We start from the raw sequence: 13,650 nt of genomic DNA, 5'->3' as shown, positions 1-13,650 counted from the left end.
CATTAATCTGTCAGGGATAATGAGAAATACCCATACTTTGACAGAAAAACTATCTGACTTGGGGATGCAATACAACAGTGCTTGTCTGGTACCACAAAGCCCAGGGTTTGAGCCATAGTACTGCATACACATGCCTGTAATCTCACAGAATATGGAGTCAAAGGGATCAGAAGTGCAAGATCACCCCTATCTATGCAGCAAGTTTAAGGTGAGCCTGGGATAAATAAGACCATCTCTCAAACAAATGTATGAAAAATTAAGAAAATAAAAAGGACAATCCTAGTTAGCCCATTCTATTCAAAGCAGCCCTTAAGAACAGTATGTCAGAATTCAAGAGATTCAAAGTCTGAGAAGGAATCAAGGCACTCTAGTTGACTTAAAGCAATGGTTCTCAGCCTTCCTATTGCTGTGACCCTTTAAAACAGTTCCTCATGTTGTGGTGACCCCACCTATAAAATTATTTCATTGCTACTTCATAACTGCAATTTTGCTACTGTTATGAATTATAATGTAAATATCTGATATGCAGGATATCAGATATGCAATCCCTGTGAAAAGGTCATTCACCCCTCAAAGGGATTGCAACCCACAGGTTGGGAACCGCTGATTTAAAGGCAGCAACATGAAAATTAAGATATTCTAATGAGCTAAGAAAGAGATTGCCAGAAGGCAAAGATACTTCAATCCGATTACCAAGAACTGTATTGTTCATAAAAGCAACTTCCTTCCTTAACAAAGCTACCAGATTGCAGTATATGCATGTTTACAACTTATTTCAGCCCTGATATCTACAACAGGGAAATCAATACAGTTCATATGACCTGGCAACTTAAAAAGCTACTAGAAAATAAATCTGTGGGTTGTTTTATGTGTTGGATCTGGGGGTAGAACCTAGAGCCCTATGCTTATTAGTCAAGGGCTCACCATTAGACTAAACCCACAATCCTTTGTGTTGTTTTAAAGTGCTACATGTGCAGCAATTGTTACAGGAGCATTTAAATATATATATACATACAACTGGTAATATTAGTACATTATCTTAAATAGAGTATGAAGTTCTCAAAGACACTAAATATGAGAGGTGAAGCTATAGAACTGGGTCTGATCCCCCTACTTAAGAGGGGACAGAACACTATTTTTCAGGAGATTACAAAAATAGTGTTACTCATGAAAATGTTAAGATCTGGGGAAATGACTCAGTCAGTGCTTGACACTCAAGCATGAGGCCTGGTGTTCAGAACCCCAAGTGGAAGATACCTGGAGCTCCTGGCTAGCCAGGCCAGCTGAAATGTGAACGCCAGGCCCAGTCATAGACACTGTCACAAAAATATAAGCAGAAAACAACAAATGAAGATATTAGATGTCAACGTATGGCCTCCACATGCCTGGACACAAGTCATACACATACATTCATAGACACACATTATATGCACACATTCACAAATATTCTTTTAGCATTATTGATAAAACTCAAAAGATGGATATGGCTACATGCCAGCATGTGAGAGGCTGAGGTGAGAGAATCTCAAATTTCAGACCACCCAGGGATACATAGTCAGACTCTCCCTCAACAAACAAAAATATAAAACCAGAAATTATGTAGGGAAAAATTTTAAGTAATACAAATTTTATTGTGTAGTGTACTTTCTGGACGCTAAAATAAATCAAGTTTGGGGCTAGCAGTGTAGCTCAGTAGCAAAACAAGGGTTTAGCATACAGAAAGTCCTGCTGATTCCTCATACTATCAAATATAAAATCATGTTTTGGGAGAATATAACACATGAAAATCAGCAAAATATTGTGTTAAAGAATAATGTTTACTCGCAAGTATGATATTAATTTTTAAAATGCAACAGGAACACTGAAAACCAAATTAATTTTGAAGCCTTGACTTCTTTTTCTTTGTAAATCTCTAAACTTATTAAAAATAGCAATTGGATGCCAGGTGGTGATTCTCAGCACTTTGGAGGCAGGAGGATCTCTGTGAGTTCAAGGCCAGCCTGGTCTACAAAGTGAGTTCTAGGACAGCTAGGACTGTTTCACAGAGAAACCGTGTCTCAAAAAAAGCAAAAAACAAAAACGAACGAAAGAAGGAGAGAGAGACAGAGGGAGGGAGGGAGGGGGAGATAGGGACTGGAGAGATGGCTTTAGCAGTTAAGAGCACTTGCTGCTCTGGCAGAGGACATGGCTTTGGTTCCCAGCACCCATATGGTGGCTACTGTAACTACCCTTTTATGGACTGATTACTTAAGAGTCCTAGAAGATCGTAAATAGATGGGTGAATGAATGAATGAGAACTAGATACATTAGCGGGATACTTGTTCCCAAAAGAAATTACAAAACAATTTCCATTCGATTTTTGCTACCACTAATGTTTTTAACAGATGATTACTCCTCTTTTGAGACTTTTTAAAATCACCTAATAACTTGTCATATCTAGGGTTTACAGAAAGGCTGAAGTGAGGATTCTGAACGAGAAAAACTAACCAAAAGAAAGGAACTAAATAGCCACCATAATATTAGTGAATGGCCACCAATAAATGTCCTTCTCAGACTGGGTCCAACAGTAATCCCTTTCAGTCAAGGTTTCCAAGTGTCATCTGAACTGGTCTCAACAAATTAAATGGGACCGAAGCAATTGGGATTTGGCCCGGCAGAAGACGCCGTTCAAATGTGACAGCTCTCCTAAACCTTCAGTTCTTAAGTCCTCTGCAAAATCGGGCTGGGCTCTGCCCGGGGCAGGCACTCACCGAACCCTGTGAAGCCCATGGTGACCGCCAGCTGAGGGTCGGGTCCCGCCGCGTCTGCGCCTGGCACTGTACAAGAAAGGGAAGACAAAACGGGCCGTCAGCGCGGCGCTCCGGCTCCCCAGCACGGCCCACCACCCCCGCCGGCCGCGCCGAACCCACCTTCGCCCGGCCCCGAGTGTTCCATGGCTGACCGAGCCCCACCGCCTCGGCAGAAGCACCCGAGCAAGCAGCGCGCCACTCCCGGCAAGCCCGACAGGAAGTACCGTCTCCCAGTCCGCGTCGCCAAGAGCGGCCGGTCCGCGCGGGGAAGAGAGGCTTTCGGACGCTCGCCCCCTAGCGGTCAGGAGGGAACGCGCTGCCGAGACCGCATCCCCATTCAAACCCTGGAGTGGTCCTGTGAAAAACCATTTGCAGGAGATGCCTTTGCGGCAGAGGTGACCGTGCTCTCAAACTTCTAAGGAGAAGTCAACAGTATCTTGTTCTTGGAGTGCTACTTTTCCTCTATGATATACATGACGAAGCTCACACAATTGCTCACCTCCTCCGTGTGCTTGAAGGAAGAAACCAGTATCTAGATATAACTCAAGCTCTAAGAAGCCACTATGTTCTAAGTGCCTGCCCTCAGTCACAGACTCCCACTGGCTTGGCTAGCCTTGTTTATAGAGCAAGGTTTCCAAATGTTACCTATCTACTGTGTTTCCAATTTATTTTGGTTTCTTTACAACTTAGTTCCTTACTTAAGCTATGAATTAATGGCATGTTGTTTATTCTATTTTTAAAGTCTAAAAGAAATACTTGGATGAATGAAAAAAAAATTTAATCAGAGTCTCACTAAGTAACCCATGGCTGGTCTGGAACTCAGAGACCCATCTGTCTCTTTCTCCCAAGTGTTGTTTGTAAAGGTGTGTGTTACCAAGCCAAGTGAAAATACTAATTTATTGTGGGAAGTGGCATAAGCATGCCATGGTGGGCATTTGGAGATCAAAGAACAACTCGAAAAACTATTCTTCCAGGTCACAGGCTTAGTAGAAAACATGTTTACCTACTAACCCTTCTTGTCTACTCAAGAATGAAAATACTTTGATAAAGTTACTCATGAGCTCCACTATTAATGTCCTATCTCTATTTATGCTTCGTTTATCTGTACGCCTTAAATGATAATGATGATCTAATGTTTCCATTGTTCTTGGAATAAAAGGCAAACTTGTTAATAAGGTGGAACTGTAAGTCTGTGACTGCTGAGCATAGACAATACTATTTGTTGGACCTGAAGCACCAAAAATACAAATTAAAAAAAAAACTGTTAGCATGGCTTCCAAAACCTTTGCAATCCAACTTTGTCATTTTCAACTTCACCAGCCATTCAGTGCAACAAGCAACCTCAGAACACAGTGTCTGGAATCTGTGACTCTTCACCAAGCTCTGGGCCCTTGATTCTACCATTCATCCTCCAGTTATCAAATTAAACCTCACGTGCTCTTGTAAACATCTGTAGAACTTCATACACCTCCAACTAAATAAATTCCACCTACCATGTGATACTTTAGTCTTTCTTCATAGTACAATTGCTGGGCAGGCAGCAATTGAAAGAAATAAAGAAAAAAATAGTCTGAATGCAAAAGTTAGTTTTCCTGTGTGCAAGATATATATAATTTGTAGCAACAATGTTTGTATCTGTCTCAAGAGATTACTAACCACAAAAGTCACCCTGAACTACAACCAGTAAGGATAATTTATTTTGCCTACACTAAAGTAAGTTATTACTAATAGTAATATCTCTTCCTTGAGCACAGATTAGTTACTGGAGTAGAACTTTATGAAGTTTGTTTAAACCATAACCTTAAGCTCAGAAATAGCTATTTCAGTTCCTCAGTAGTCAAGATAAAATCTTGAGATGCATGATTTATTAATCTTTAAACTGCAAACCTCTTGAGGGAAAAGAAAACTAGGCAATAGCTATTCCATCACCCAGTTGGAATTGATGCCCATCACCACAAACATCACAAAAAGATGGGTTTGCTCACAATAAATGATAGAGACAATAATTTTGGTACGAGCAGCCTCCACATTAAACGATTGCTGTTGTGTTTGTGTGAAACAACTTCATAAGCATAACTGTAAAGTGTAATAGGCAATTTTTAATTTTCTTGAAGAGAATGAATGTATTCATTAATCAAAACAGGAAGCTACTCAAGCAATGATTCCCAGTGCAATCAGCAGACCTGCTTAAGACTGCCATGAGATTAAAACGATTTCGTAAATAATTCTAAGTTATACTTTGAGGGGTTACTTCACTATATCTATTAATTTGAGTGATGAAGCAAAAGCAAAGGTGTGTTAAAAGATAAAATGGGGCACATTAGAATATAAATTTTTCTGAGCCAGGCAGTAGTGGCGCATACCTTTAATCCCAGCACTTGGGAGGCAGAGGCAGGTGGATCTCTGTGAGTTCGAGGCCAGTCTGGTCTAGAGAGTGAGTTCCAGGACAGCCAGGACTATTACATAGAGAAACCCTGTCTGGAGGGGGGGGGGGCGGGAAGAATATTAGTGTTTCTGAACACTCGGTGATTCATCAGATGGGCAGGGACAGACAGTAAGCCATTTAAGTCTCTACCCACTGAGCAAGAAGGAGCAAAGAAAATGATTGATTGGTTATAGTAGAGCAGTAGCTTTGGATCATCCCAGTGGAAAGTCCTTTGAGGTTAGTCTGTACTCTCTGATTGGTGAAGATAATGTGTTCCTTGGGTTTACAGGATGGCTCAGTGGACTTGTCATTCAGGGTAACTACCACTGCCTGGCTCTGTTTCTCTCCTAGACTGAGTCAATCTCATGTAATCCAGGTGGCTTTGAACTCACAGAGATCCAGACGGATCTCTGCCTCCCGAGTGCTTGGATTAAAGGTGTGTGCCGCCACTGCCTGGCCTCTATGTCTAATGTAGTGGCTTGTTCTGTTCCCTGATCTTTAGGCAACACTTATTAACTCAACTCCTGTTTAATTCTGTGTGTATTTGCATGTAACTATTAATAGTAACCATGTGGCTCTCCTCCATTTTTGGCTATAGACCTCATCACGACTTCTTGTGAGCTTCAGGGAGTCGACTTGGATCCACCTCTAACAAGAACAGCATCATGCCAGATCCAAGCAGCACCAGATAGTTCCATAGAGCCTGGACAGTGAAGTGAAACAGTCAACTACCCTAGCCAGCACCCCAGCTCTCTCAGGTCCCCCAAAGATGACTGATGCCCCCAAGTCAGCAGGAAGCAGTCTAGAGAACATGGCACCCTCATCCCTGCCTCACCTGCTACCCCTTTCTAACTCCCCACCTTTTTATAATAAACAAAAGGGGGAATATTAGCATTTAGGCATCTCTACTGGCCGTCCTTAGGGTCCTGACAGGATATCTTCTCAGCTGCAGCCACTAAGAGCACCCCCTGTGCGCATTCGCCATGTTTCCTTATAAAAGGCGTGCCTTGCCCACCTCCTGTCTCTTTCTCTTCCTTCACTCTCATCCCCTGTCTCTTCTCTGCTCCTTCTCTCCCCTCCCCTCGATAAACTTCCCACATAGGCTCTGTTGTATGGTATGACTCCTTCCCACCGTTTTTAAAATAAAACATCTTTGTTTCAAAAAGTTTATAACCACCTTGAGCCCTACCTTTGCTATGTGACTACCCTATTATGATTATGACTACCTTCTTTTGCCCATCTTGCACCCATGTCTTTGTTTCAGGAAGGACTAACTTGCCATGCTTATGCTCTGCTTCTGCAACCCCACCTATTTTGCCTGCCAAATCCCCCATTTGGAAACCTCCTTGCCTTAATCTATAAAAGCCTTGTCTTCCTCACATCCAATGCTGACCTCTCAAACCCCGCATTAAAGGCAGCCTGTGTACATGAATAAAAAAGCTTGTTTTAATTAATTGCTTGCTTTAATTGATTTGATAATTATGATTTGGGTTAGTGGTCTTTCTCCTCCCATCTTTGGGATTAACATCTACCTCTAACTCCAGATCCAGGGTGTCAGATGCCTTCTTCTGGTCTCCATGGCCACATACACACACATGACATATATTCACACAGACACATACACATAAATAAAAATAAATCTTTTTTTTTCCAAATCAAACATAGGACTCAAAGTATCTCTCCTTCAGCAGGCTGATTTCCCCAGTACATATACAATTGACAGGAATTAGCAGAGAGCCTAAGGACTGCAGTATTAAAACAATAAGAAAGCTGGGCAGTGGTAGCACACCTTTAATCCCAGAATATGGGAGGTAGAGACAGGTGGATATCTGTGAGTTGGAGGCCAGTCTGGTCTATAGAGTGACTTCTAGGACAGCCAGGGTGATTACAAAGAGAAACCCTGTCTCAAAACACACACATATACACACACACCCCAAAAAACAAACAAACAAACAAGACACCTTTGCAAAGTCCTAGAAGTTTAAAAATGTTTTGGACTGGGTGTGTTAGATGATGCTTGTAATCACAGCTATTCTGGTCCTTGAGGTAGGGGGATTGTAAATTTGAATACATTGTGAGTTCAAGACATAGTCAAACCCAGTCTCTTAAAAAAAAAAAAAAAAAAAAGTCGGCCGGGCGGTGGTGGCGCACGCCTTTAATCCCAGCACTCGGGAGACAGAGCCAGGCGGATCTCTGTGAGTTCGAGGCCTGCCTGGGCTACCAAGTGAGTTCCAGAAAAGGTGCAAAGCTACACAGAGAAACCCTGTCTCCAAAAACCAAAAAAAAAAAAGTCACACGCAGTGTTGGTGGCACATGCCTTTAATCCCAGCACTCCTGAGGCAGAGGCAGGTGAGTCTCTGTGAGTTGGAGGCCAGCCTGGTCCACAGAGCAAGTTCCAGGACAGCCAGAGCTACACAGAGAAACCCTAGTGCAAGGGGACACGGGATGGGATGGGACTGGACGGGGCGGGACACAGGACATGGACAGTCGGACAAATGGACATGGGGGACGACACCCTGAGCAGGTGGGTGGTTGCCTTGTCTACTGAAGTTTCCTTCTGTTGGGAACAAAGCCTTTCTTCTCTCTAATTGCTCCTCTGATATATATATATATTCTCCAATAGAACTTCATGACACATTTACTTTGTCTTTGCATCGACTGCTTCAAAGGACAAAAGTGTATTAGTTTGATATTCCCAAGAGTAGGCATGATGCCTGACAGAGTAGACATTCAGTTTTCTAGAACCAGATGGTCTTTTGAGTGCCTACATTACTTTATATCAATCCTTGTAGTATGAGCTGAGAATAAATAGCTGAATTATATGGGTGCTCCCCCAGTGCAATAGAAGATAAAGATGTGCAGCAAAAGCAACATTTTTTTTTTTTGGAGACTGAGTCTCAAATTTCATAGGCTTACTACAAACTTGTGACATATCTGAGGATGATCTTCAACTCCTTATCCTGCTTCTACTTCCCAAATTCTGGGATTATAGGCATGGCCTACCTCCCCACCCCGCGACAGGATTACACTCTGTACACCATGCTAACCGGGAACTCACTGAACTCACAGTAATCCTCTTGCCTCAGCCTCCTAATACAGACAGTATTATTATATTCAAGGCGAAAGACACCCCACCTCCCTTGACCTTCCAACCCCAAAATGCCACGACGACGGGCCCCAAAGCCAATGACAGAGACGCGCACATAGGGAAAACTCTAAAGGAACTTGCATTTACCCCCACTGTTTGGAATGCTGTAAAACTTTGGCTCACAGGTAACCTGTTTCCCGAACCAGGGACCAATTTCTAACTACTGTCAGAGGTCTTTAGGGCACTATGGTAACGGATGTGTGCACTCCTACACAGCCGTCGTCGCCGCATTCCAACTCGGGGGTGGGGCTCAAGGCCAGGATTCGGCTCGCGCGGGGTCACCGCCGCGCGGGGTCACCGCAAGCGTCCCCAAGCCCGCTCGGGCGTCCGGAGCGCCTCCTCCCTTTCCCTTCCTCCCCCGCCCCACCCCTCTCTCCTCTGGATCCCTCCCCTCTTCCCTTCCCCTCCTTCCTTCCCCAGGCCATCTACAAACTCGACTCCAGCCCCGTCCCTCCCTCCCTCCCTCCGCCAACGTCCAACCCCCTCCACGGCGGCTTCCTCTTTCCGTTCCTGAAGCCGTGTCTTCCCGGCCCCAGGAGGACGAGCCGGAAGTGCGTCATGATCTGGCGCCCGGCTTCTCGTTTGGCGCGCGCGCCCCAAGGAGAAGTGTTGGGCGCTCTTGGCTTTTCTCTCGGGTCGCCTCGGGTTTGGAGCATCTTCGTAGCGTGGTGTCGGCGGTTGCCGGCATGCCAACGTCTGGGCTGGGCTCGGTGATGGCGGCCTCCACGTCGTCGGCCGCCTCCCTGCAGGAAGCTTTGGAAAACGCGGGGAGGCTTATCGACCGACAGTTGCAAGAAGACCGCATGTACCCAGACCTGTCGGAGCTGCTCATGGTGTCCGCCCCAAGTGAGTGAACCCGCCCGTGGGGCGCCCTGTTTCTCCGCCTAAAAGATTCTAGTCTGATTCTCTGCCTTAGTCCTTATCACTGCATTGGTGCCTGCGAGGACATTCAGAGTTTAGGGCTTGGTTTCCTGGACTTTTTTTTTTTTTTAAGAACAAGCAAACCCCTTTCAGTTTTCTTGTCTGCGCTTTGTTCGTTGTAGATACTTGAAGAGGTAAGAGCAAGCTCATTAAGTCCAAATGAGAAGAGTCTTCCGATCCAGATTCCATTTTTGTCCATTTCTTTTATCAGTTGTGAGCCAGTCAGAAAAGCAAACGAGTTAATTTGGAAATCTGCGGTGTTCTCTCAGTCATGTCTTATGCGTACAGTTAGTATATTTGTAAGTGCTGGGACGAACCAGTAAAGAAATACAGGAGTCGGAATGCCCACCTGACAGGGAGGGTAGTACAAAGTCTATCTGTCAACGAACGAGATAACTGGAAAGTATTTGCCTTAACTTTAAAAAAATTGTAACCAGCTAAAGGTTTGTGGAACTGCATTAGTTGCTACAAAGTGACTCTTGGGACGTGAAAGTTGGAGAAAAGCAGAGAAATGTTAAAATACAGATGAGACTTGGTGAGCAAAAACGGAGGTAATTTAAACAGGATAATCCATGTGAAGTAGACCAATACATGGTAACGATTTATAAAAATCTTTTGAGAGATTTTTAATCAGAAATACTAGAAGCAAGTACTAGAAAAAAATACTTGACAGCTGCTAACAAATGGGCTTGCCTTATAGAATGTATTTGGCCTATAAGCCACAATCATCTTAATTTGCCTCCTTTAATTTGAACACAAGATATACAGTCCATGCTTTCTGATACTCTTAAATGTATAATCTTTTTACATATGCTTTCTCCTCACACTAATCCCTTTCCCTTCTAGCATTTTTTTCTCTGCCTAAGAGACTCTTCCCAGATTCTTTCTGTGTAGCCCTGGCTGTCCTGGAACTCACTCTGTAACTCAGTTTTGACCTCTAACTCAGTTTTGTCTGCCTCTGCCTTGAGTGCTCAGATTAAAGGCATGTGCCACCACCGCCCAGCTCTTCCCAGACTCTTAGTGAAAGTCTCTAGTTTAAGCCAGGCATGGTAGTACACTTCTTTATACTTAGCGCTTAGAAGGCAGAGGCAGGAAGATCTCTTTGAGTTTGAGGTCAGTCTGGTTTACAGAGTGAGTTCCAGGCTGCCCAGAACTATGCAGTGAGAGCCTGTTTCCAAAAAAGGAAGTCTTTAGTTTCTTTGAAAGTTGTTGTTTTTCCGAGACTGAGTTTCTCTGTGAGATGCCTGTCCTGGATCTCGCTCTGTAGACCAGGCTGGCTAACTCACAGATCCCCTGGCTCTGCCTCCCAAGTGCTGGGATTAAAGGCGTGTGCCACCACCGCCCAGCTGAAAGTTTTCTTGACCATTCACATTCTCTTCTTCACAGAAGTTATTCATCCTTTTTGTATTGCTACTTCATTTCATAGGTGCATTGTTGTATTAAAATTGTATTTTAGTGTGGGCAGTGATAGTACATGCCTTTAACCCCAGCACTGGGGAGGCAGAAACAGGTGGATCTCTGAGTTTGAGGCCAGCCTGATGTACCGAGTGAGTTCCAGGACATCCAGGGTGGTTACACAGAGAAAGCCTGTCTTAAAAAAACAAACCAACAAAATTGTATTTTATGATTAAGATTTACTTTGAAAAAAAGAAAAAGAATCCCGTGGAGGAGTGAACAGTTATGTGAATGAACCATGTTTCGGGAGGCATACCCATGATTATTCAGCCATGGTAGTCAGTTTCTCCCAAAATCTATGTATTCTAAACTAGAGCCTGATGAAGTGCATGGAATTATTGAGTTGTCAGTAGGTCTAGTGTTCAGGGCCCTGAAGGATAAGTTAAGTTGACCAGCCCACTCCTGCCCCTAAGCTCTGAGTCATAGAGCAAGAGAAAGAAGCACAATAAGAATTCCTTATTGAGAACAGTCTGTGGTCCCCACCAACTCCCAATAATATATTGCATTTTGGGTACTATTTGAATGTTACTGTTGGGCTGGCGGAGAAATCCAAAGGGAAAAAGAATGGATTGTTTGGTTTGGACCTTGTTTGGGTTTTTAGGACAGGATCTAATATAACTGGTGCTGGTTTCTAACTAGCCAAGGATAACCTTGAACTCCTGATCCTCTTGTGTTCACCTCCTGAGTGCCAGGAATACAGGCACATGCCACTACGCCCAGTTTTTGCTGAGCTAGGAGTCACAGCCAGGTATTCATGCATGCTAGGCAAGAATTGTGCTAACTGAGCTGCATCCCCAGTCTTGATAACCTTCCCTCATGATGGAAACCAGTAACTGCCCCATCCTGTAACAATGGGATTTCTCAGGTCTACTTTTGTAACAGGTCAGAACTTCTTAATTTCAGAGACACCTGTAGTGGGGTGAGGTGGAAGCAGCTTGAATTGCTTTTCTAGTCTAGTTGATGAGTGGTACTATAATCAAGTATATAAATGCTTCATTTTATTCTTTGTAGACAGTCCCACTGTTTCTGGAATGTCTGATATGGATTACCCTCTGCAAGGACCCGGCTTGCTGTCCGTACCCAGCCTTCCAGAGATCAGCACTATCCGAAGAGTGCCCCTCCCACCTGAGCTGGTTGAACAATTTGGACGTATCCTATTGTTTTTTATTTAGCTAGTTTATAAATATTAGATTAGTGTTCTCATTATAATTCCTGTTCTATGTTTACATAATGTCTATAAGTTATTTATGAGTTTTCAGAGCCACACATAAAGCTCAGTGGTAGAGCATCTGTCTAGCATGCCCGAGGCCCAGCTGTTCAATCATCATTACCCACTTCCCCCAAAATTTTCAGTCTTGGGTGCTGGCATATATTCTGTAATGCCAGTACTCAAGAAGTTGAGGCAGGAGGATTATGGCACTCTTGCAGCCAACCTGGGTTATATAATAAGGCCTTACCTCAAAAGGAGTACCTGGGTAGTTTGCTTCCTTATAAAATAGATAAGCACAGGTCAGGCATGGTGGACACACCTTTAATTCCAGCACTTGGTAGGCAGAGGCAGGCTGATTTTTTTTTTTTTTTTTTTTTGAGTTCAGGGCTAGCGTAATCTACATTAGAATTCCAGAACAGACAGAACTACATAGTGAGACCTAGTCTCAAAAGAAAGGAAGGAAGGAATAGAGTAGGCAAGCATGATAATACATCCTTACCCCAGCCATCGTGAGGGTAAGGTAAGAGGATTACAGTTCCCAGGCCAGTTTGAGCTAACAGTGAGATTGTCTCAAGAAAAAGGAAAAGTCTTTATCGGCTGGAAATAATTCAGCAGTAAAGGGCACTGTCAGCTCTTGTGGAGGACCCAGATTAGATTCCCAGCACACACTTGGTGGCTCACAACTGTCTGTACCTCCAGTTCCAGGAGCTCCAAGGCCCTCTTCTGGCCTCCATGGGCACCAGGCACACACATGGTACACAGACAAACAGGATAAAACACACACACACACAATAAATAAAATTATTTTTAAAAAAAGGAAAGGGGAGAGAAGAGAGGAAGGAAGGTAGACAGGAGCCTCATGCGTGCCAGGCAAGTGCTGAATCACCGAGTGACACGTCTAGCCAAGAGATCATTTTTTAATCAGAAGTTTTAAGTCAAAAGCTATTGAACAAATTGAGAAAAAAAAATAATAGAGTTCTTTGGACCTTACATTCATGCCTCCTCAGATATGCAGTGTAACTGCATGATGGGTGTTTTTCCTCCCATCAGCAGAGCTTGGCTTACAATTGACAGTGACATATTCATGTGGAACTATGAAGATGGGTAAGTATGGAAGGCTGGGTTGGAATTCTGTTAACCGTTATTGCTTGTTGCAGGTAGTGTTCTACTCATCAGAAGCTGTCTGATTTTACCTTTTATTTATCTTGTCTGGGTCAGTGTTTCCCAATATGCATACCGGTCATCTGGGGGCATTGACATGTGGCTCTGGGGGCTAGGGAGATGGCTCATTGGCCAAAGTGCTTGCCAGGAAAGCAGGTGAGCCTAAGCCCAGATCCTTAACACTCACATAAGAGCCAGGCGTGACTGTACACATGTAACCCCTGCACTTGAGGGGCAGAGGCAGGGAAATGAAAAAAGATACCTAACCTTGATCAAATTCTGCATGCCCACACACATATACACAGTGTGGATTCTATTTGTAACAATTTCTCAGACCATGTTCTTGGTCCAAGTACTGCCTCAGCCTACTCATGGCAAGCGCTCTACCATTGAGCTACATTCCCCAACCAAAGTACTGCTCTTGGTTTTTGTTGTTCGTCAGTTGGTTTGCTTGTTTGAAATCCCGGGATTAGACCTAGTGTCTCATGCATGCTAGGCCAGTGTTCTCTCATTGAGATCACCTGCCAAGGCATAAATTCCA

At 43.8% G+C, this 13,650-nt stretch overlaps 2 protein-coding genes across 5 annotated transcripts in view; one reads left to right on the top strand and one right to left on the bottom strand.

Annotated features, from left to right (window-relative positions):
• The window catches only part of Wdr70 (WD repeat domain 70), a 230,936-nt gene extending 227,180 nt beyond the window's left edge, over positions 1 to 3,756 (bottom strand). For both annotated transcript variants that reach the window (XM_059276768.1, XM_059276770.1), the window contains exons 1-2: positions 2,910 to 3,756; positions 2,751 to 2,816 (exon numbers count right to left, since the gene is read on the bottom strand). In XM_059276768.1, the coding sequence (XP_059132751.1) occupies positions 2,751 to 2,816; positions 2,910 to 2,934 (91 nt within the window). In that variant the 5' untranslated portion in view covers positions 2,935 to 3,756. The remainder of the gene's footprint in view (positions 1 to 2,750; positions 2,817 to 2,909) is intronic.
• A 5,070-nt stretch (positions 3,757 to 8,826) lies between these two features.
• Positions 8,827 to 13,650, top strand: part of Nup155 (nucleoporin 155) — a 53,550-nt gene continuing 48,726 nt past the window's right edge. For all 3 annotated transcript variants that reach the window (XR_009382022.1, XR_009382023.1, XM_059276271.1), the window contains exons 1-3: positions 8,827 to 9,208; positions 11,750 to 11,887; positions 12,956 to 13,052. Coding sequence is in view for 1 of the 3 variants with exons in the window: in XM_059276271.1 (XP_059132254.1) it covers positions 9,049 to 9,208; positions 11,750 to 11,887; positions 12,956 to 13,052 (395 nt within the window). In the remaining 2 variants the exon portion in view is untranslated. The remainder of the gene's footprint in view (positions 9,209 to 11,749; positions 11,888 to 12,955; positions 13,053 to 13,650) is intronic.

The sequence above is a fragment of the Peromyscus eremicus genome, chromosome 11 (genome assembly GCF_949786415.1).
Source record: "Peromyscus eremicus chromosome 11, PerEre_H2_v1, whole genome shotgun sequence".
NCBI classification, from domain to species: Eukaryota; Metazoa; Chordata; class Mammalia; order Rodentia; family Cricetidae; genus Peromyscus; species Peromyscus eremicus.
Note: the sequence above shows the minus strand (reverse complement) of the source record. Positions and strands in the feature narration are given on the sequence as shown.